This window comes from Sarcophilus harrisii, chromosome 1, assembly GCF_902635505.1.
Source record: "Sarcophilus harrisii chromosome 1, mSarHar1.11, whole genome shotgun sequence".
Taxonomy (NCBI): Eukaryota; Metazoa; Chordata; class Mammalia; order Dasyuromorphia; family Dasyuridae; genus Sarcophilus; species Sarcophilus harrisii.
In genome coordinates, this window is record NC_045426.1 from 165,766,384 (window position 1) to 165,791,576 (window position 25,193).

Consider the following 25,193-nt stretch of genomic DNA (forward strand, 5'->3'; position numbering starts at 1 on the left):
TACAACTTAATTCAACAAAGATTTATTGAATGCCTACTTTCTTTACTAGACGCTTTCTTTATGTCATTGGGTCTTCTGACCTTGGGGTGAGCCCATCAATAAAGGTCACTGCTTACACTTGATGAGAATTAGCTTATTTTTCATTGTTTACTGAAACTGGAAAAAAAAATTCTGTACCAAAATGTATACAACTTAGTAATTGTACAAAATGTTAATTCTGCAAGACATTGGTTAAGATACATTCACCAAAATGAACACTGAACTAACCTTTCATTGTTAATCCAATGAAAAGTTCAGATAAATAAGTCACTGGCTGAAAATAGTCAGTAACAAGAAGCAGCTCAAACTCCACATACGAAAGGAAAAGTAAGTCTTCGATAACAGTATCACAGAAAGAAACATTCGTGGGTATTACATGCTACTGCAGCATCACTGGAATGTATCACAGTCAATCTCCAGACACTAGCTTCATAAGACCGACACTTAAAACGTTAGAATGGACATAATACAAAATAAGAAGTTCTTTTTCATTTATATAAAACTTGCATGTTAAAAAAAAAAAATACAGCATCTCCATCACATTAGGTGTAAATGCTTTTATGGAACCATCAAAAAGCCTTGTCAAGTGTTCTGTAATTATCAACTTCCTGGCTACAGGAGGAGAAAAAAGTACATAGCCCCTCTGGTGCTCATCTCTATGGCTCCTTCATTGGCTGGAAAGCTCACTGGTTAAATCCTATTTAGTCTCCTCTTTAGAAATGCTACAAGAAGTAGGCCAGGGCTTTCTGGATAGCATTAAAGAACACTACTTTGGGCTGCCCAAGCTCTAGTACTTTTTTCAATGTACAATTTGATTTGTATTTATTTAACAGTTTCAATAAACTCCTAGCATCAGAGGCATTATTACAACATATACAGTTTGATACAATAGTTTACAAAAAATCTATGAGGAACTGTTTTTAGTTAAATAAATTACAGTAACTTTCTTTTAAGAAAAGAAAACTGGCTTAGAGAAAGATTCTCTTTTCCCCCAACAAACTTGTGTTTTTCAGATTGAGTTGCACAAATAGAGGCCATGGTCCTATCCTGATCCTATGAAACACCCTAATCTAAATGACTATACTTAAAGGTTGATGTTTTAAAGAAAAACATCTGTTGGAACAGTTGCATTGAAATATTTCTTTAGTTAAGTGGCTCAAAGCTTCTCCTGTGTTTGCTAAAGCTTTATACAGATAGACATGTAATAGCCAATCTGTATTTGGACATATAGTAAGTTCTGAAAAGGAACTTAACAGCTTCCATGAGTAAAAGTAAACACAGTGATTTTTGGTACTTCTGGCACAGAACTGTTACGTACTTTATGTAGCACATTATTCTGTGGTCTGGTAAGAAAAAAAAAAAAAACTTCAATACTTTTTCCTTAAAAAATTAAAGCAGAGTCCTCTTAAGAGTTATAGCTAAATGTGTCAAAAACTGAACTAGAATGGCACCAAATGGAATACAATGAAAAACTTTACTCTTCTTTCTTAAAATCCTAAGGTTTGCACTTAATAATTTGAATATAAAAATCAGAAGTTTTGATAACTAAAATGTAATTAACTATTACTTTAGGCTAAAATTTCTATTTTTTACCCAGGGGGGGAAAAAATCTCCCATTGATCACCATGAAATTTGCATATTTATGAATCTCACCAAAATCAAAAATTATTTTTCCAGCTTATTCTTTTTTTCAGACATGAGCTGGTATTTACTAGCTGTGGTACTTTGATGCATTAATACCTAAGTTGAAGTGTTTCAGAAAAACACAAGTATGCAGAACACTAAACTCTTGTCAGATCTGGAAAAGAAACTCTTCATGGAGAAGTAATCTTGAACCACTGAAGCCAGCTGCCTCCCTGAACATGTCTAGTTGTCCTCTTGACAAGACATTGCACTGTTTTTTTTGTTTTGTTTTGTTTTTTTTCTTTAAATTCACAGATTTTCTACATTAGTCCTCTTTTAAGATCCCATTCTGATGAGAATGCTTGAGTTCAGAACTTCAGTGACACTCAAGCCACCTTTTTGGTGCAGAGCTCTTGTAAATTTAATTTTGACCTAGAATGGAAACGACAAAAATGATGAGACATTACATGCCAGTAACATACACAAATTATTCTCTTATCATTTTGAACTCTGAATCCTGCAGTCTTACCTGTTGTGGATCATGTGGCTTTTGACTAGGTGTCCTGCAGCCAATGCAGCCATCAGTGATAATTCCCCAGCCATAACTGTACCACATACTATTTTTGCAAGTTGACGAGCATTTTCACCAGGGTTATCTTTGCACGCTCCTTGAACACCTAGCATCTATAGCCAGAGAACATATTTTACCCTTAAATCATACCAAAGTATTGAACAGGTCTTAGAAGGGTGAAGGGGTGTCTTTATAAGCCCTAATAATATAACAAATGGTCTAGAGCTGACAACCATTTTTCCTATAAAGGTACATGGCTATCATACATACCATGTGAATTCACTTTGTGACCAGCAGTACATTCAATAGTATTTATACTACTGTCATTAGTTCTGCCAATCTATAGAATGTTATGACACCTCAGGAAGACTGATTAGCAGGGTATCCATGTTTAAACATGCTTATTTTAGGACTTTTAGGAAAGAAAGGGAACAAGGGAAATGTAATGAAAGTGTTCAGGTGAGCTCAATGTGATGGAACCTGACTATAAGAAACATAGAATAAATTCAGGCAAACTGCTTGGAATAGATTTTTTTGATGCTTTTGTACCTGTAAACAGGCCTGCTGTGGTAGCAAGTTGGTTCCTCCACCAACAGTTCCTATCTCTATGGATGGCATAGTACAACTGATATACAGGTCTTCATTTAAAGTTCCTGTTGCTTCCATAAGAGTGATGCAATTAGAGCTGCCCACATTCTGTGCTGCATCCTTTAAAAGGAAAAAGAGGACATGAATGAGATACATAATTCCCACTTCCCTGAGATTTTGAGCAGTAAAAGAGAAAAGAAAACCAATTCACAAAATTTACCTGACCACAAGCAATGAAGATGGCAGTTACAATATTGGCTGCATGTGCATTATAGCCTCCTATGCTACCAGCCATGGCTGAGCCCACCAAATTCTTGCTTATATTAACTTCAACCAAAGCTTCTGTAGTGGTTTTTAATACCTAGAAAAGAAACAACTATTTAAAAATCCTTACTTATGGCTTTTAATATTTGCCTGTTTTTTTTTGTTTTTGTTTTTGTTTTTGTTTTTTTTGTAGGAGGGGAAGAGGGAGATACCAGCTAGGAGAGTACATTTCCCATAACTAAGGGATAAGGAGAACAATTCTACTCCTAAGGAATCCCTGCCTTCACAAAAATATCACAGAAATCACTAAAACATGTTATATTTTCATGTAGGCCATAGGCTCTGCATCTTTGGTATTAAGTATACATGATACACTCTTTGAATGCCTAGCATCTATAGCCAGAGAACATAGGCTTGCTACTGAACAGGCCTTACAGGGGTGTAAGGCATGTCTCCATAGGACCTAATAATAAAAAATGGTCCAGAGTTGGCAATACTGTGTTAATTTTTCTTAAAAAATAAATAATACAGCCTTTGAATCTGATTCTATTACTTACTTCTTTGACAACTCTTGCTGGAATGATAGCTTCACAAACAACAGATTTTCCTCTTCCCTCTATCCAATTTATAGCAGCAGGTTTTTTGTCTGTACAGTAGTTACCACTAACGGCTAGAATTTGCATTTCAGGAAAAACTTCATTAAGTTTTGCAAGTGCTTTCTCTGTACCCTATAATGAAAAAATAGACACATTAAACCACATGTTTACTTAGCTCAACTCACCCAGACTCCAAAATTCATCATCCTGCAGCTATTCTGAAGCCTTTTGAGGCTGGGAAGATGTACTAGAGCTTATGTTTTCTTGCCTGGGTCTTGGAGTCCTCAACATCACACATAGTTATTGGCTTAAGATTTTATTAGCATATTCATGTAAATATGTAAAAAGTACTGAATTACTGCCATCCCATGCCAAGGAAACCACCTTAGTAGAACTATAACTGCACATATGACTACTTGAACAAATATATATAAATTACAATGGCTAAATAGTTGTAGAATAAATAGCTGTTTTTAGAAACGATTTCAGCAACTAAATATAAAAACCCTGCATCCATCATCAATCATACATAAGTCACTTTTTTTATCCTGAGTAGAGCACAGCTATGTCCAACTCAAGGGGGAGAAAAAAAAAAAAAAAGAGTTCTTTGTCAGTAGCTATGAACACACTTTGAGCTATGGCTCTCAGAAAATACTTCAGTGGTATGTATATGTGTTACAAATCACTTGAAATTAATAAATGAGCACTAAATCAGTTATTTAAACATACTAAATTATTGCCTGGTGGCCTGAGTTACCAACCTTTCCAAAAGACATTAAGATCCTAATTTCAGCTTTTCCCCCCGAGTCTAGGATTAATATTTTTTGTCTCCATGCCTATTCTCAAACTATCAACCACTGGCTAAAAATTCACGTCCATTTGCTGAAATCTCTGCTCTCCTTCTAGGAAATCAGCTCAGAAGCTCTTTTAAGCTTCTGAATGTATTCTCTGATACTTTCAACTAAAGGACTCATATTTTCATTAGAATTTTTGTCTCGTCTTTCCTACATGATTGCAAATTCCAAGGACTTTTAATATATGTGTGTGTGTGTGTGTGTGTGTATGCATTATGTATATATGTTTGATGAACTGTAAGAAAAAGAATTCTTATACTGCAATTGATCCTTAAGGTATAAATAATTCAAGCACTGGCACTTTATAAACCTACATAGATTTAGTTACTGCTTTTCTTTTCCTTTCTTTGATTTAATTATGAAATAGGCAACCACGGAAAATCAATCACTGGTCCAACCAGCACAGATCTAAATATTAAGTGGGTTAAGGCATGTTAGGAAAATAAAATGTTAATCAAATATTGTCTTCTTGGAGGAGAATAATTTAAGTACACAGCAACACATGCTGATGACACTTCAAACATACCTCAAAGTCTCCTAAATCAACATTTACTAAAGCCAAGCATTATGCTAAGCACAGGGGATACAAGGATATACTTCAAAGAAGGAAGCAATATCTACTTGGAAAAAGTTTACATTCTAATGGAGACAGGTACTTATAAAAATATATAAAGTTAGGTACAAATCAATAACGAAGTGATTAAATATAAGCTATTTGGAAGAAAGAGCAGTGGCTGTTGAGACTTCATGCAAAAGATGGTGCTTGAGTGGTGTTTTGAAGAGAAAGAGTTATCATATATAGTCATTAGGAGGGTATATTATTAAGACAATTATTTGAAGTTAGCATATAAATTTAAAGTGTCCAACTAGAAAGTGTTAACTTCAAAATTCTCTGTTCAATTTCTTAGAACAGAGCTCTACAAGTTAGAAATGATGGCATACCAACACTCGAGTCAAACTGAACTATAAAGAAATCAAACTGAATTGAGGGTGGCCAATTAATGTGTCTCACTAAGTGATGGGTCTATAGTGTTAAAGTCAAACACCAGTCATATGCATAACTCAAGAGCATACCTTTGAAATCATGTTCATTCCCATGGCATCCCCTGTTTTGGATTGGAAACGGATATAGGCATTGCGACCAGCCAGACTAATGTGCACTTTCTGAAGACGTGCAAATCTATAAATAAAATCACCAAAGAACATTAAAATTGAAAGAAGTCTTAGGTCTGATCTACTTCAAATTCTCATTTCATAGATCTCAACTATATCTCATTCACAGATGATACTTGAGCTATAAACAGATGTACCAAACAAAAAAGTGAGAACAAACATACTGACATCAACCTCACTTTGTTTCCAGCTATTTACTTTTGTACAGAGATTTTATTTTCTAACATACATTTTCAGTACTAAAAAGCAAGCTACCCCCACACTAAACAGTACAAATTCAGCCATTACCTTCGACAGTACTCCCCTGCTATCCTTGGTGAAATCAAGGTTCATGTCGAGGACAAACCTTAAGACTTTGGTACTGACTCTCTTGAACGTCAATCATGGCCGCTTTTCAAAATCTGATCTACTCTCCTTCCCACTCACCTATTTATTCTTCATAGCCTTTGCAACATGACACTACTATACTGGTTATTTTTTAATTTATTAATACCCTTTAATATTACTGAATGAAGGTCTTCTTGTATTGCTTCCCCTTTTTACAATCCCAGAGAACTATACCTTGTAACAAAGAATTTTAAAAAGAGGGAAAAAAATTTCCAGCAAAAGTCATCAATACATTGGAAAAAAAAGCTGGCATTATATACAATTGTCCAACACTCAGGTAGGACTACTCCTACTCCAACCTCAAACTCTTCAAATGAGTGTAGCGAAGTTTCAGACTTTCCCCTCACACCTTTTATTCCTTTATAGGCCTACATGACCCTCTTCTTCATTCTCATGTTTTTCCTACATGTGAGAGATGCTTTGCTGAATCATTTACTAGGATCCTTGTCTTCTTCTTGCCTTTTAAACACAGGGATCCCCCAAAGTTTGTCTTTCTCTTTCTTATCCTTTCTCGCTTGGCATTCTCCCAGAGCTTGACCTTTATGAAGACACAGACAACTCCCTAATCTTCCCTCTATTCCAATCCAAAGTTCCAAGCGCCTGTTAACTAGCTTCACTTGGCCAAGTCAAATCTCCAACAAGCTCCTAACTGAAATAATCCGGCTCCCTACAAAACTTTCTACCTAAAACTTATTTATTCCTAGTCAATAAGTCTTATAATGTTTAAGGCAGGGGTCCTCAAACTTTTTACACAGGGGGCCAGTTCACTGTCCCTCAGACTGTTGGAGGGCCAGACTATAGTAAAAACAAAAACTTTGTGGGCCTTTTGTGGGCCTTTAAATAAAGAAACTTCATAGCCCCGGGTGAGGGGGGGATAATCGTCCTCAACTGCTGTATCTGGCCCACAGCCATAGTTTGAGGATCGCTGGTTTAAGGTAATTAGAAAATATTTAGAATTAGTATATTTTATTTAGTATGATGATACCAGCTGCTACCACTTGTGTGACAATGTTTGTCAACTAATCCCTCTGACTCAGTTTCCTCACCCATAAAATAAGTCTCTTCCAGCTCAATATCCTTTGAAACTTCCTTTTCTAGCTAACTACTTTTCTCATCTTGATTTCTTACTGTCTTTTCTGGAAGTTACCTAGCTTCAAAATTTTATTTTCATTTTTGGCTTTCCTTCATTAATACCTATATTGATTCCATGATTCGCTCTTCTTGACACCCCACAACCTTAGTTGAGGCTTTCAATTCCTCTCATCTAGTCAAGAAGAAAAGTCTAACTGGTGTCCCCCAACACTTCCAATCCAACATATATTCTGAGCTGCCAGATTAATCTTCCGAGCACAACTGTCATCATGTTGTTCCCCCTTAAACTAATCTAACAATTCTCACAATTTTATCTATACAATAAGGTACAAATTCCTCAGCTCACTTTTCAAGAGGCTTATGTCAAGAGGTGAAGCAGTGACCTTGCAAACATCAGCTTCCTCATACACAGGAACATGTAAGTCATCTTGCAAAGTCTTAAAAGTGCTCTGAAAATATTAAAGCACTATAAAAACATCAGCTATTATCAACAATTTTTGCCTACTTCTAGAGAAACAGACTTCAGCCTTCTTTACTCTTGCCCTCAATTACTATTATTGAATTTACATAAGTGCCTCTAAAGCTAGTTATAACATATTATACTATCTTAAGCAGTTATCATGGCAGTTAATGAAAATATCTTCATATCCTAAAACCTCAGACACATCCACATTCACTCTCCCACACATTCTCATTTACCTGCTGGTACTATCAAATGCTTCCTTTATTAGTTGAAAGCCTTCAGGACTTTCAAGCCAAGTCTTCATCTTTGCAGAGTCACATGCACTGAGAAATCTTACTACAGGTCCTCGGGTCATTCCATCTGCAAGAACACAGCTAGTTGCTCCTCCACCAAGCTAAATAAAAAAAATAAGTCAATTAGTTTATTATCATTAGAGATTTACATATTAAACAAGAAAAAGAATTCTTCTGCTTGTCCCCAAATTGCCCTGATCACCTTGCCAGGAAGAAATGAGGATATTACTTACACATATTGCTCTACAACCCCTGTTGGTACTGGCCACAAGACAGCCTTCAGTGGTGGCCATAGGGACCTGGAATTCTTTGCCATCCAGATAGAGAGGCCCTGCTACTCCAACAGGAACAGGCATGTATCCAATAACATTTTCACAGCAAGCTCCCATCACCTAAAAGGTCAAATGAGGCAATGAAATACTAATGAGACTGGGATGTGGTCAAACACATATTCAATTATACTACTACTTTTTTCTTAATACCTACCCTTTTTCAATTAAAGTGTTTATATTCATTTTAATTTGTTTTTACATATGTAATATATATGTCTGTGATACACCGCCCCCCCCAAAGAGGATTTTAATGGTCATTTTTACATATCATAGGATCATAAATGCAGAGAATAAATAGATGGACAGGAATCTAGGAGTCCTCCCCTCTTATTATAGATGAGGAACTAAAGATCAGTCCAATATCTCACTCAAAGTTAATACAAGTGATAAATAAGGGAGTTAAGATTTGAATCCCAGTATGTCATTTTATGGATAGATGAATTAGTTAAGAGACTTGTACTATATCTCACCAGTGATAAGAGGCAAAGCAAGGGGTTTAAAACAAGATCCAGATTCCAAATTCACTTGTAGAGTAAAACAATAAACTGTAATTAAACAAGCCACAAATCCTCCTCACTTCTCAGATTTAGCTAATTCCTGAGCCACTTGCTATTTAAATTCTTTCAACTTCAGTAGATGATATGGAAAATTTCAGGAAACATCAATCTATAAGTTACATGTTTGTTTTACTATCCAACTGTACATTTTACATGTAAACAAACTAAATTTAACTATGTAAGAACAAAGAAAAAGGGATTACTACAGATGTGATGTTCTAATTATTCTCTTTCAACATAATTTTTCTTAGATATGTTCCATAGTTATTCATTCATTCATATGGGGTTTTTCTAAACCTTAACAACCTAAGAAAGTGTAAGTATATATACTTACATATAAAGCATAAGAACAAGAAAAGACAAAACCTCAATGATTTATCTGCTCAGACAGCCAAAAATCATTAAGAATTAGCCTAGAGCTCTATCTAGTTAAAACAAGCAAAATGGATTTTGAAAAGGCTAAATAATTTTGGATCAAAATTGAGCTTTTCCATTTATTGAATAAAATGTGCACATATGAATATATTCATGCATGTAACTGATATTCATAAATTATGTGTGTACAAACCAGTTTACATAATAAATGAAACTGCACATATATTAACATCTATATATACATATAAATAACTGACCAAATAGTATACATCCTATGTATATGTACATGCCTGTTATTAAAAAGAGAAATATTTGTTGAATGAATATATGCAGATATGTATACACCCATATATAATAGTGCAGGGGGAAAGAAATATTATTTTTTATATTGTATCATAGGTACAACACCAAATGATACTAAAAACCTGGAAGAACATTAGCTATTCCTAAAAAACACCTCTCCATATTATTCATATTATGAAATCCAGTTAAGGAAAAACATTTTTTTAAAGCTATAAAATAGAAAATCTCTGTGAAAATGACTTACCAAAGAATAATTATAATCCCTGTATGGTAAATATTGTAATGAACAAGGTTCAGGAAGCTTCTTAGATAGCATTTGTCGGCGAATGGACACACCTCGCTCATGGGTTTCCATCAAAGTTTCCAATTTGTAAGCTGGAATATGCTTAGCATTGACTAATCTGATGATCTCAGCATCACTGAGGAATTTTGCACCTTTCTTAAAAAAAGGAAAAAAAAAAAAGGGGGTAAAACTCCTCTAAGTTACACTAATGAATTTTAAGCCACTTTTCCTTTACTTTATTAAGACATTTATAATCAAACATATTAGCATATAAAAACATAATTGAAATTTTGGAAAGACCTGGTTATGCCTACATTATTATTCTTATGGGAAAAAATGTACATGACTTGGCAGTGATTTGTGTAGCTATGTTCAAAGGACTCTAATGCCACCCCCACTTTCATTCCCTGCACTGAGGAAGCCCACAACAAAACTCAGCTGATCTATTATTATTTATGATGTCAAAAATTCCTGCTTCACTTCATTACCCTGGGGATAACTTTCTTTGAAATTAGCTAAGCTGGTTTTTGGTCAATTACTGGATGAAGTTTACCAACTTGATAGAAGCCATCACAATTTTACTTGCACAGCCTTCCAGAATTTAGGATCACATCACACCAAGAAAAAGACTTTAATGGAGAAGTATATATGTGTGGTCTGGAGATTTGACTTTATCCAAGGTGATCTTGTTAATATTAGGTCTGAAGAGGAAGGCAGGTGAAGGAAAAAATGTGCCACATTTCCACTAAATCATAGCACTTCAAATCTATGGATGATGGAGAATATCCTCTATCAGATCCTAAACAAGATTTGATAGCTTTATTTTTTTGGCTAACATCAAGAGTTGGACTTGTGACTTACAATAACATAACAGAATACAACTTCATACATCATGGGCTTAAGTTGAAGCATATCCATCAGGTAGTATATTTTCATCTTAACCAAAATTTATCTATGTTTTTAAAGAAAATAAATCTTATAGATAAATTTATCAGCAAAGCAATCAACACACTATTCATTATTATGGAAGTCTTAAATCTTGGCATGTATCTCTTCATGTGATCAAAATAGTCAAGGAAACTTATGTTCTACTAATCAGTCCAGATATTTGGGAGCATACTATTAATGTATGCCAGGATAATGGATAAAATTCTCACATGTGATAACTTCTACTAATCAGTCCAGATATTTGGGAGAATACTATTAATGTATGCCAGGATAATGGATAAAATTCTCACATGTGATAACTTGAGAGTAAATTTAGTTTAAAGATCAAATGAGACTGTGATGGTGAAAAAAAAATTGAAAAGTTTAAAGCATTACAGTAAATGTAGGTATTATTACCACAAAATTATGTATGTATGTATGTGTGTGTGTTTGAAAGTACCTAGTAAAATCCATAATTGCAATGGAGATTCAACATTGTCCTTTTTCCTACACCTAGAGATAAGATAGGAAAGATAGCTTACACATATATTAAGGAAAAAGGATTTTTAAAAAACCCAACTCATCCCCAGCCCCAAATATACACAAAAATAAAGACTATACTGAATACCAGGCCCATGATTTGTTTATAACAGTCTCTCTTATGCACAGCTAGCTTCAAATCATGCTAAAAAGACATTGTTCAAAGGGCAGTAACAGGAAAAAGATGGAACACTATGAATACACAATTTGTTTTTGTAATAAAATATTTGTTTCATCTTACACTTCTAAACAACAGAGCAGGAGGATGATCAACAACTATTTGACAACTGACATCAGGACTTTCTGCCTAAAATCAGATTAGAAATTTGTGGTACTTTTTTCTTACCTCTGCATTTTCAAGTATCTGGAGACATTCTTCATTAGGACGGGGCTCAGAAGGTAGTTCGATTTCAGGCTCAGTGCTTGATGTTGGATGTGCAGAATTACCCACAACAAATGCAATCTTTGCTGCTTCAGTTTCTGCTAATAAGGGCTTTATAACCTCAGCTGTTTAAAAATAGAGAAGGTCCACCAAAACACATTTAGGTTACAAAGATTAGTAGCAGACAGAACTTATCAATGAATGTTTCTTCTTGAGAGGATGGAGATGTACACACCCTTTCTCTCCGGGATACACTCAGGTTCCTCTTCCATTTCTCTGTATTTCTGCCTAATTCTGGCTGTCATAGGCTCCCGTCTACAACAAGGCTCTGGAGACTTCTTCTGAATCACCGCAGGAGATGTGATAGGATTTTTTAATGAGAGTGTAGACTCTGTTTCTGCCTGTTCAAAGAAGATGTACTTGACAGCCAGAAGGAGAGCTAAACTAAGGGTGATCATCTGTTCAATGTCCATACTGATCATTCTAAGTAAAAACAAGAAAATCAGTGTTAATCTTCACTGGCATAAAGTTTCAACTAATACCATAATACTGGGACAGTAGTGATATGATAAAATAAAAATAACTACATGAGCTGTGATTTGCATCAGTCTGAAATAAATCTTAATGTGGAAGTTGCAATATAACATATTTATGAAATCCAAAAGAGTTACTTGAAATGCATAGAACTTAAGTGATCTGGTCGGGGTCACAAAGCTAAAATGTTATAGGAAGGATCGGAACCTGACTACAAGCCCAGAACTCTATTCAACATAAATGCTATCTCTATAAATAAATAACGCAAAGATAAAAATAAATAAAGTAATTCAGGCAAATGTTAACTTACTTAGAAAGATAAAACTGCCAGAGAGGAACACTAGGTTCAATTCTTTTGGACACATTTTCATCCAGTCCTAAAGCAGTCTTAGAATTTTCAGTTGTACTGTTTTGAGATGATGGATCAGCTATCCAGCGACTATGAGCATGAACAAGAACCAAGCCTAGAGACTGAAATGGGAAAAAACTTGTTTCAATAGCCTTATCTATACTACAAAGCTAAAAAAAATTTTTTCTAGAGGACTAAAGTCAACATTGCCAAAATAAAGGATCCATAAAAATTAGGTTTTTCCAAATAGTTTTAGCCAAAATGCTATACTCTCCCATTTATCATCTATATTCTGATGGAGATTAAATTTTTCTTATGCTCAATAAATGAATGAGGAAGAGATCTTATCAAAGGAAAATCAAAGTTCTCAGACCAAATATGCTGACCCCATCTACAAGCTAACTAAAAATATTTGTACCAGCAAGCTATTAAACAAGGCCACAGGAAATATACTAAATAGAAGTGACATAGAAAGAGAAATTAATAAATACAGAGAGGAGAAAAAAACAAAGGACAAAAAAAAGCAAGAAAGGACAAATACATGTTGGGGGGTGGGGGGGTGGGGAATGAAAAACAGGAATGGGGCAGAAGATGAAAAGTAAGACAATGTATAGAATATAGGACATTTTCTTTTAAGGAAAAGGAAAAACTTGCCATAATCATCTTGACCCGTTGAGTTACAGGATTTGGTTTATTTTCTTCTTCTTCTAAAACACGGGCAAAATGACTGAGTTGCCATATTGGACGACCTTCACGACTCTCCCGAGACAGCTAAAATAAAATAAAAACTTCATTAGGTCACATTATGCAGAAAAAATTATATTTCTGCAGCTAAAGCTATAAGAAATCTCTTCTTGCTATCACCACAGCAGCCACTCTTACCTCTAGTACCAAAGACACACAAGCTGGAAAGAATGTCATGAACACAAAGTAATTGGCAAGGACTGACATGCAACCAAAGCAGCACATAATTTCAAGTTGTCGAACACCTGTTTGGAGAAAAGGGAAAAGTTTGTCTTTAGAAAGAAAGATACCAGATGGACTCTGAAGTCTCTTTAAGTTTTTTTAATTGAACCTATGATTTTATCTGGTTTAGTGAATTACAATTCCCTACACTCTACCAAGGCAGATCAACACGTATTTGGTGGCTTCAGATCAACTTAACATTATCTAGATTTTTGTAACACATTTCCCAATTACATTTGTATACAGGAGAGGGTGACACCTGCTCTGTGATACACAGATTATACTGTACAGTTTATGGCCAATGCAGAATTTGAAAGTAGGTCTTCCAGACTCCCAGTTTAGTGTCTATCACTATGCAAAAAATGCCTAATGTGTCTTTTAATATTAATAAATTTCAATTACTTAATACACTAAACACAAAGGTTTTCCCTGTAGCTAAAGATAAATCAGTCTTAGAATAAGCTTTTTGATCAAGGAATCAGCAACTCAAGCCTGAATGTTAATGTTCACAACATGCAATGAGTAATTTTTGTATTTACAAATGCATTTTTACTAGCCCTTTCAATTAATAGCATACTTAGTTTTCTTCAGATTATCAAATGTTCTACTTAAGGATCACTCAACTGAGATTATAATACTATGAGTTACAAAAACAAACTGAAAACAAGAATCCACACCAATATTGAAAAAACACACCTTTAACTGTATGGTTATGTATACATATATTGTAGATATACTTTAACATATGTAACATGTATTGGTCTACCTGCCTTCTAGGGGAGGGGATCGGGGGGAAGAAGGGGGAAAGTTGGAACAGAAGGTTTTGCAAGGGTCAATGCTGAAAAATTACCCATGCATATATCTTATAATTAGAAAGTTATAATAAAAAATAAATAAATGAAAAAACACACCTTTATTACTGAATCAAATCAAAGTGCAACTTAAATCCAATGGGTGTTATTAAAAGTACACAACCATAAAAACATGTAAGACTTATTTTTATTTAAAGTTGAATCTGAATACATAGTATGTAGTCATTTTAAAAGTCCGTCCACTTTAAGATATTCTATTTTGAAAGGAAAGTCACAAATTATGTGCTATGAGGAAAATCATGGTTATTTAAAATTAAGAATGAAGTTTCTGTTACAAATTGTTTTAATACATAATCTTAAGTCAGAGAAAAAATCAGTTATGTAAAAAGCTTGTCTTGATGTACTTATATACTAATGCATGTGAAAACACTTAGCAATGTTAAAAAAACTATAATGCTTGAGATAAGGTATCATAAAGATGCTCACAAATGCCCATATTACTACTATATGCTAAAATTTTACAATTTTTTACCATTCTCTGAGTTGAACCATCAGTTCAACTATCCAAATAAAAATTTTTGTTCCATGAAACAAAACCTTATAGAAATCCGAAACAAATGTCTTAAGTTTTCATTTGCAATCTTGACCTAAATTATGGGCAAATTTAAGAGAATGCTATTGACATTACAACTTAAGTATTATATACAACTAATTCTTTTAAAGTGGCATTATCAAAAAGCATTATATTTCAAAACTAGGACTATTAGAAAGTGAGATGGTTACTTATTTAAAATATTCTTTCTGTATTTTCTCAGCTACTATTTTTCTGCCTTTGATCTCAAGTACCTCTCCCATCCTACTCATTTGAATATTCCTTCTCCAAAGTGAATATAACAAACCAAGATACTTTTTCTTGTTCTGAGCTATCTTTCTGCACTACTTCATTACTATCACATATATTCCACCAATGTTTTATTTTTCAAAGGAAATAATGCATTCTTTTTTATCTTTAGGCAAAAATCCTACTTACTATCTTTAACAATATGTCCTATCCTTTCTGCCCTTGTTTCAAATCCTAATTGATTAGTCTGTTTAGATCACAAGTACTTTTTTTCTTCACATCTCATGGACTCTTCCTTCCAATAAGTTCAAAATGACTTTTATTTTCCTTGTTCCACTACTTTAATCATACAATTTAAAACTCTTACACTCGCTACCCATGGCTTTCTTTTATTAAATTGAAATAAATGATCTTTGGTTTTATTAAGCCCTGTCCCACATCATCTAATCTCTCTCACTATCATTTTCTCCTAAGTCTTCTTTTTATTTCCTTCTCTACATGTTAGTCTTTCTTGCCTTTTTAAGGCCTTTCTAACTGAACAAAATCCACTCAGGCACCCTTCTAATGGAATAAAATATTGTAACTAATGGACATTTGGTGACTGAATAAAAGCCAGTAGTAAGGCAAAAAAAAAAAAAAGAAAAAAAAAAGAAAAAAAGAAACCAATGCTTAATACAGTTCCTAGTAAATTGTAATAAATGATTATTAAGTGATAATACTTGTAGTTCTCTTTTCTGAAGATATAGGGAAACCTTTAATGCCAGAATGGATTTACTTACACTACACTCTAAGTAGGGAGGAGAGAGAGTAGGGAGGGAGAGATTCCAATGATAATGGAAATTATAAATTATGAAGGCATAAATCTTATGAAATCTTAAAGATCAGATTCTTTAATTCTCATCAAAGAGCAGCAAAATCTAGCCCTAGAGGTATTTCTCTTTAGCATAAAATAGATAGCTATTATCCAAACCTAACTACATATGCCAGTTTATCACTCAACTCAACATCTTAACAAAAGAATTTAAGTCAACAAATGGGCCTCCAATCAATCCCAATCACTGACCTCAGACAAGCATGTGGTAGAGAAAGCTGACTTTGTTAGCTAATCAGTGTTTATAGTAACAGATGAAGAAAAGGGAAAACAAAGTATTAGCTACTAAAAATCATCCATTCTAAGGCAAATAATTCTCCATTGGAACCAATAAACAAGAGTTCATCACATATAGCCTTACAACAGGTATAGTCCCATTTCCTATCGAACTGAACAAATATTTACTAACTGTCTATTACTTTTGAGGCATGCTGATATGCAATCAAATTCTAAATATCAGACCTCAGATAATAAAAAAAATTTGGTCAGGTCAAACCTAGAAACTTATTCCACATACATTTATTCTAAAATATACTGAAAGATAATCACTCACCTGACATGGTACCAACCCCAATCACAAGACATTCAACAAGGGCATCAAGTGTGAAAGTTGGGCCCAAGATTGCCATTCCACGGGCAATGTTTTCTCTTACTTCATCCTAAAACCCCAAAAACCCCATTAATGTTGGCAAAGTGGATATTTTAAGTATTTCACAGGTACCAACCAAATATACACAAACCCAAGTCTTATACTTTATTGCTTCTAGGAAAAAAAAAACAGCATCATGATGAACTAATGGAAAACTAGAAGGCTGCTGAAATTTCAATTCAGAGCAGAAGAAAAAAAGATACAGATCCTGCCTTCCTTTCCACTGATCAAAGCAGAAATAACACATTTCTGTCCATGATCTTTCTTCTAAAGGTGTATTAATCCTTCAAGCCACACCAAAGTTTTATTTTTTGGTTTTGAGGGATAGAAGGTAATGGGAGGGGGAAATGGAGATAACGATGCATAGGCAGCCTTATATTTTTCCATTTTATAGCATAACACACAATATTATTATAATCAAACCAGAATCATATTTCTTCTCAATACACCAAGACAGAGTATATAAGTCTTATCAACCATATAAATAAATAACATCAGAATTAAATTCGGGGAAAAGTTTTTCCGGTGGTCATGCTATTTTTTAAGCAAATTAAAGTTTTGTTTAGGTTGATAGGCAAAAGTTTAAAGTGTCAGATTTGAAACCACTAGTTATTCAATATGCTATGCTTCAACAGGAAAGAATGAAATAGTTTGGAAGTGAATCACTGACAAAAAGATCCTTTCAATAAGCTGTCCTAAAATTCTAAAAATCTTTATTAAGAGAAAACAGATGATTCCAGACTATGGTAAAATCTGACTAGTAATATCCATGGCCTGACTATAAAAACAATGAGTGATTTTATCAGCTATACTCCCAAAATGAAATCAGTCTCTGAATTTTCAAATCAACAGCTGTTACTTTTCACAGTTCCTGGATTTAAAAATACGACTCCTTTTATAGCGATGTACCATGATAATCGTGAATACTGAACTGGCTGTGGGGTTAGGAAAACTTGGGTTCATGTCCCACCTCTGATACATACCAGCTGTAGGTTATACTAAGCAAGACATGTAATTAGTGAGCCCAGCAACTTTCTCAGACTATGAAGTGACAGAGTTTATGAGCTTCTATAAACACTGTAATCATAGGGTCACTCCAAGTTTCTGTTCGCAGGAGCTCTACTGTCCTAAGTGTTAATTCATACGCTAAACTGAAAATAAAACATGTTTTGTCCCTCTGGGTAGGACTTACCTGTGAGTTAGAACTGAGGGCAAACTTTGCTAAAGCACTGGCTCGGGAAAGGTCAATCAAGAGCAGAAAAAAAGGCAAAGCTTCACTGAAAAAACAAGATGATCAGAAAAATCAAAAAATCATTGTTGAAAGAGGTTGGGTTTTTTTAAGACCCCACACTACCATTCCATTATAGGCATATATTTCAAGAGAGCAAGAGTCACATTCTATTTCTTTCTAGTCCCCACATAGTGAGCATCTACTCACATATACTGAATATATATGTACACACACACACACACACACATACCCACCCATCCACATGTGATCAACTCTAGAGTCAGAGAAATTCCACCTGGAAGTGCTAGCTTCCAAAGACATATTCTGAATCTTTGGATTGTTGTAGCAAAAATTTAATGTTAACTTATATTTAGACAAAGAGTATGTTTAGATGTTAAATACTTACTTCAGGCCAGTCAACTCTTTATCTAAGAAATGAATAACAACTGTGCTGAAGACAAAGCTTGAGAAGATGGTAAAAAGGCCAGCAATGCCTAAAATGTAAAATCAACAAAATTTAGTTGTATTATACGTAATAAGTCAATAACCATTTCTTAAGTGTCTACTACATGCAAGACACTGTGCCAGGCACTGGGGGGGAGAAAGATAAAAATGAGATGGTGTCTGACTTCAAGGAGATTCTATTTTACTGAGCGACCTAATGTATACAGATTAGTAAATAAAAAGCATACATAGAATACAAAAATAACTTCACCAGGAGGGAAGTTCTAATTTCTGGGGAGAGGAAATCAGGAGTTTTGCCTAAGAGGTGGAGCTTTGGCTAAGCTTTGAATCCCTCCAAAGCTGCAGCTTTAAAAGGCAGAGGTAAGAATGGACACAATCCAGGTCAGGGGTGAGAGCGTACCACTCATTAAAAAACACAGAGGCAGAAGATGAAAAATCTCATTGGAAGGGGAGACAGCTAACTGAGAGGGAGGACAGTGTACAAAAAAGAATTATTATGAAATAAGACTGGAAAGGTAATGGAAAAGACAGACCGTGAAAGGGTCTTTAAATGCCTGGTTGAAGAGTCTGAATTTTATCCTATAAGGAAAGGGGACTTACTGAAGAGCAGGAAAATAGCATGGATAGATCTGTGTTTCATGAATATCTCTGTAACTATTGTGAGGGTGACTTATATTAGAAAAGGCCCGATCAGGAAACTATTACAATAGTCCAGGCAATCAATGGTTATATCAATGGAGAAAATAGGAGTAAGAAATGCTGTGGTGTTATTAGGGAAAGAGTTAAATTTGGAAGTCATCTCCACAGAGATGATCACTGAGCAAAGGCAAGCTGATACCAAGGGTGAGTAGAAAAGAAATAATGTTCAGGACAGAGTCTTGAGGGATACCCATATGTCACAGAAGGGAAGAATGAGAGAAGTATTGGAAGAGAGAAACGAGACAGCGGTGTTAAGGAAGCCAGAGGAGGAAAGTGTTGGGGTTTCAACAGTGTCAAAAGCAACAAGGGATATTTGGGGTTGCAATTTTTCTAGATATCAATAAATATCTTTGGTTCATTCCAACAAAATAGCAAATATTTCTCATGTATTCAGGTAAAATATATACCTAACATATGCATACATAACCCAGAGTAGAAAACATGACAATATCTGATGATGTTTGAGCAAAGAGAAGCTAAAAAACAAAAGATTACCCAAAATATATTTTGATCCAAGCTGCCTCAGATTCTGGAACTGGAAATAAATATAGAGGATTGCTATGCATCGTGTGATTGTCAGAATGATAATATCACTGCTTAAAACATCCTGTTATGGGAAGAGGAAAAAAAAGAAAACATTTTTAAAAATAGTCCCAAAGAATAATTTTTTCCCTCATTATTCTGCACATTAGCATGATCAAGTAAATACATCAAGTTTCCAAAACATAAAAAAATTACATAAAAAGCCATTTTAAGAAAAATGTGTTTTCTGTAGTTCAATCAGTTTAGCTACGATAATACAACAATTAGTTACTTTGCCAAAAAACAAAAACAAAAACAAATTATGGATACTCAAGAAAAAAGTGATTTTTTTCTTATACTTGAAAAACTTTTTATTTCCAACCAAATGTTACTTATTTCCAGAGTACCAATATAATTGTTTCCAATAAATGCATGCATATAATAGTGAAAATGAGCCACAATCATAATAATGGAAAGAAAGTGCCTTGGGGTAAGAAAAACTTTACTTCAAGTCCTGCTGGAGACACAAACTACCAGCAGTGTGACATTAGACAACATACTTAATCTCTCAAGACCTCAGTTAATTTTTTCTGACTATAAATTGACTTTTTGCATGAATCAAAATAAGGAATTACCATTTCAGTAATGCCATACATTAAGAAGTCCAGGACTTAAGTCTACATTTTTCTAAATAGTAAACCTATTTATTATATTCATTATATTTTTAAATTGTTACTAACAATAGCACCATCAGACAATTTTTTTTTAATATCTAAAATTTAAAACCAAATGAATTTAATACAAATACAACTAAAACGTATTTAACTTACTTCTTCAAACTTTGGACATTCGTAATTCCAGCCACAGATTTTGTCATTACCAGTAAACATATTCATGGACATCATGCAGATGGTAAGAGTCACAGTCCCTACTATGACTTCCCAAGGATGGGATGCCACAAAGAGGCCATGCATTCGGAAGAGTCTTGACAACATTGTAGCCCCTGAGTCCTTTGATCCTGCAAGACATCAAATTGGATATTCAGCTTATTTTTCACTGCTGTAGCTGGAAGATCGATTTGGTGGAAACAAGTTGTAGCCATTCCATATTTAATATAGCACAGTATCTCACACATATAAGATGAATAAAGTATTATCCAACAGTTAAATAGAAAGGTACGAGTCAAAAAAAAAAATTACTCCTCTCAATGAACAATTTTTTTCATGTTTCTCTAAATTTATTATTTTTGCCATTTCCAAAAATTCAATAATATTCTAGTATATTCAATTACCATACTTTGTCCAAATTATTATCCATAGACTCACAGAATTTTAGAGATAGAACAGACCCTACACATCTAGTCCCAACTAGACTCTGCCTTTACAAGATTCAAAGAATTGTGCCAGAAATTCTCTCATCCTAACCCCATAGCACTCTTTCAAGACAAGGAGCAGCAGGGTCAAACTACTGTTCCAAAACTTTCCAGCTGGAACCAAATACCAATAAAATTGGGAAATGTTTGACAAAATAAATTAAAGTACAATAGGTAGAGAATATTAATTCTCGATTCTCTTAAGTTAAATATGTGACCCCTCTATTTCTATGTGAGTTTTAAACTACTAGTATATCTAATCCAATAAAATACATAGTATTTTGGTCCATATTAATTTCTGACATCTTAGAGCATTTATTGCTTACATCATATACTATCAGTGCTATGAAATGCATTTAAGTAACAGATTCTAGTATTCTATATAAAGGTATATCTGCAACTTAGACCCTAAAAATAATTATACCATTTGTTTACAGGACCAAAAAGCATTTACATAGCACTTTTGTCTACACAGATGTTGGACAAGACATCTTATCAATTAGATTTAGAAATTTATAATCTATTCAGTGATGAAGACCTAAGAGAAATAAATTTAAAAATAAATCTGGAAATTTCCTTTAAAACTTCTTTAAATTCCAACTTACAATATAGTGTGTTGCAGGAGTCCTATGCTATGTAAGTACCTTTATATCTGCAATGATATATTGGAGGATCTAGCCTAATGTACTTAGTATGAATATTCTTTGAAATGAATTAACCTATTTTTCTTTTTCTTTCTTTCTTTTTTTTACAATCGACATATCTAAATGATTCTTAGTCCTCAGAAAAACAAAAAGGTACCCTCTGTAATTAGTTAAGTATTTAATGTAATTCAGCTATATGCTGAACTGAAAGCAGTAGCAAATGATTATTTGATGCTACAATCTTGGTAATATTCTTAAGATACTTAGTACAAAAAAAAAATTTTCAGGGAGCATGCCAAAATGGAAAGAAGTTTCAATCTCTCACAATCTTGCATTAGTGTCTTCTCTGGTCAGAGTCTTTGTAACATTTGGGGGGAAAATTAAAATATAAAAAATACTTACTGGCCCACATTCTATATTCCTTACCACTCCTCATAAAACCCTACCACTCAGTATAAATTTTATAACTAGATTCATTCAGAGTGTTATAACACAATAACAAAAAAACACCTTTTTGGGTACCTGTTTCTCAGCAAGTTATTTTTCTGTTATTAATATTAATGTATTTACATGCCAAAGAATTAAGTCTTCAAAACTTACAATAAACTTGATCTGAAAAACTACCGAAAAATAGCAGCAAAGAAACTCAGAACAGAGATTTTATTCAACTGAAAGGATATACCTTGTTTATTCATTCAGAAGAATTGGTCTTTCAATGGCATAAAATTGTACTCTGCCATAATACAGGCAGTTCCAAGTATTTGGGCCCAAACTGATTTCTTTTTATCTCTGATCTCTCATAGCATACATCACCAAACATTAAAATCAATAAATTTTCATTAACTATAATAAAACTCACATTCACCTAACTCACAGCTTTATATAAGAAAAGTAGCATGGCATAATGCATAATGAATAGACTACTCCCTTTGGCATCAGAAAGATCTGGATTCACGCTTTCCTTTCAGGCATACTATTGCTAAGATCATAGGCAAGTTAAGTCACTTAAGCCTGTCCCATTCCCATCAGTTCAACAATTGCTTCGACCTATCTTCCTTTTCCTTCCCAAGTACCTACTAGGTGGCAAGGGACTAAACTAGGTAGTTGTGAGGCTGCAAAGACAAAAAGGATAATCCTTGCTATCGGAAAAGCATTATTGACCTGATTTTTTTTTAAATAACTTTTTATTGACAGAACCCATGCCTGGGTAATTTTTTACAACATTATCTCTTGCACTCACTTCTGTTCCGATTTTTCCCCTCCCTCCCTCCGATGGCAAGCATTCCTATACGACCTGATTGTTTTAAATGTATAATTTGTCGTCTCAAGGGAAAGGAGGGCTAGGCTTTTAGTAATTCCACATCATCCACCATATATTGCTAGATTTACTTTTAGCATATTGTGGCTGCTTAGTAAATATTTAATGTACCGCTCTACTATTCTAGCAATGGATCTTTCAAACTTTCCACTAAAACATCAGTTTTTCCAATGGGAGTTTAATTAAAGCCAGGCGCTATCTGCTTACTCGTTAACATGGGTATTGCTGACTAGAAAGACAGAAGATGGAGATTTTGTCTAGGCTCAGCAGACACTATCACCTTGAGATCAGTTACTGTCACTTATCCTCAATTTAACTGTTCCAATTGAAAATACTGGCCTATTAAGTGATCCTTTAAGGTAATCCGTACTTTGAAAAAGGCTGATTTTCTCATTAATTTTTTTTACTAGGATTCAAATAATAGCCTCTCCAATTTTATTAATAGCTTAGTAACCCGTGCTGAAATTCCGAATGACCTTCAGACTACCCCAAACTCCAAACTAGACATTTATTCAGTGAGTAAAACAAGAATTTATTAGGTTCTTAAACCATACCAGGCACTGTACTAGAAACACCAAGATTAATAAAGACAAGATTGGGTACAAATGTTTCTTCCAAAGGGTGTGACACCGGTGTTTGGGATGTTAGAAGAATTGTCATCATTAGTTTTGCTTTTTCTCTAAGAGCAGAGATGGAGGGGAGCTATTCACCTCCCCCACCCCCACGTCCCCTTATAAGGAAGCCACTGAGGGCTCCCGAGCAGCGGCTCCTTAGGCAGGCTCGCCGTCCCGTGCACCTTCGCCGCTCCGGATAAAGGCGCCGGTAACGACCCCTCGTTTCTGTCTGTCAGTGTTTCCGGGGCTCTCCCGCCCTCGGGGCGGCGGGCGCGGTTACGGATGTGGATGAGAAGGGCGTGACCGCTCCTCGCGCTCCACACCAGATGCCCTCCCCACAGCCCCACAGCCCCCAGCGCCGCCGCAGCGGCCTCGGGCCAGTAAGTCCTTCCTCGGGGCGGCGGTTCTCCCGGATGGTGAGCGGAAAAGGACGGGGATGGGAGGCGCCCAACGCTCAGACCAGGGACCCCCGGCCATACGCACGCGTCGGCCCCAGCGGTTGGAACAGCTCGCCGGGGCCTGCCTCAAGGACGGAGCGCGGCCCCTTCCGCGTCCTCGGGGCCCCACGGGCCGGTACCCGGAGACCCGGTCCCGCTCGCCGCCGGCGGACGGAAGTCTCCCAAAGTCCGCCAAGACCCCTAAACGCGACCTCGCTCGCCCTCCGGCTCTACTCGCCTCCGTCCATCCCGCCCCTGACCCCGGGCAGGCTGCAGTCCTCACCTCGCCGCCGCCCTGGAAAGCCCCCGGTATCCCAGGCTTGGGCGCTCGGACAGCAGTCTCCTTTCAACGGAGACGCGGGGCGGAAGGAACCACCAGTTTACGCACGCAAGGAGCTGAACATGCCGCGGCCAATCAGAGAGGATCGTCCGATCACCCAGCCAATCACCGGAGCGCCTACCGGCCTGACGGCCTTACCTCACCGACGGTCGCCTTAACAACCGCCCACAGCCCTGAGTAGGTTCAGAGAAAGGAGAACGCACCATCTCTCACCATGGTTCGCCAACCAATGGGAAGCCTGGGTTCCGGAGCTGTCGCAGCCTATTGGTCAGTGGTCCCTGGGAGTATAGGCATCAAAGCAGCCTAGTATAAAGGGATAAAGGATGGGAAGGGTGAGGTCGGGAGGGGTTCGCGGAGGTGAAAATGTGGATGGGGAAATTGGGCTGTGGTTGGTAAAAATGGTGACTGTGACGTAGGCATCATTTCAGGTCTGGAATGTGAAGATACAAGTAGAGGTTGTTTTTGAGGAGGAGGAGAAAAGCGCTTAGGTTTGCAGAGCCAGTCGGAGGGAGGGAAGAAGATAAAGAGATGGGGACTGAAGGAAGGAGGGGGTCAAAGTGTTGGAGGTGGTTAAATCCCATCGAAAGAAATGTCCTTAAAGGTCTTGGACAGCCGAACCATTGGCTAGTTTATACGTAACACCGAAGAGGGGTGGAATGCCAGACTTTTCTGAATTGGCAACATACTTGGTTTAAGGACAATTGGGGACAATGAGCATCTGTTGCAATTAATGCTAAAACTAAAGCTAAATTGTAAACAGTGAAGAGTCCTGAGAGAAAGTCTAGCCCAACCTTCAATTCTGAGACCCGGGAGAGCCAAGTAAATTGTATATTATAGACTAGGAACTGAAAATTATAGTTCTCTTATGTGTACTTCAGTTGGAACCC

The 25,193-nt window shown here is 35.7% G+C and overlaps 1 protein-coding gene across 2 annotated transcripts; it reads right to left on the minus strand.

The window, feature by feature from the left end:
- HMGCR (3-hydroxy-3-methylglutaryl-CoA reductase) lies at nt 1-24,327 on the minus strand. Of its 2 annotated transcripts, none has more exons than XM_003759478.3 (20): nt 24,250-24,327; nt 20,412-20,599; nt 19,555-19,666; nt 18,302-18,389; nt 17,857-17,941; nt 16,569-16,674; nt 13,408-13,514; nt 13,180-13,296; nt 12,487-12,647; nt 11,878-12,125; nt 11,607-11,767; nt 9,755-9,949; nt 8,177-8,335; nt 7,887-8,044; nt 5,610-5,715; nt 3,643-3,813; nt 3,042-3,182; nt 2,783-2,941; nt 2,192-2,346; nt 1-2,094 (listed from the first exon to the last, which is right to left on the minus strand). In XM_003759478.3, the coding sequence occupies exons 2-20, from the start codon at nt 20,574-20,576 to the stop codon at nt 2,049-2,051; spliced, it is 2,640 nt and encodes an 879-aa protein (XP_003759526.1). In that variant the 5' UTR covers nt 20,577-20,599; nt 24,250-24,327; the 3' UTR covers nt 1-2,048. The 2 variants fall into 2 exon arrangements, with proteins under 2 accessions (XP_003759526.1, XP_031822230.1); XM_031966370.1 differs by having other exon boundaries at nt 24,205-24,278.
- Nucleotides 24,328-25,193: the final 866 nt, after the last annotated feature.

Coding starts and splice junctions, on each gene's coding strand:
- HMGCR (XM_031966370.1), bottom strand. Junction 16,675..17,856: donor CCCTCAGTTCTAACTCACAG/GTAAGTCCTACC, acceptor TTGGGGTTTTAG/GATGAAGTAAGAGAAAACAT. Junction 3,814..5,609: donor GAATGAACATGATTTCAAAG/GTATGCTCTTGA, acceptor TTTTCATTATAG/GGTACAGAGAAAGCACTTGC.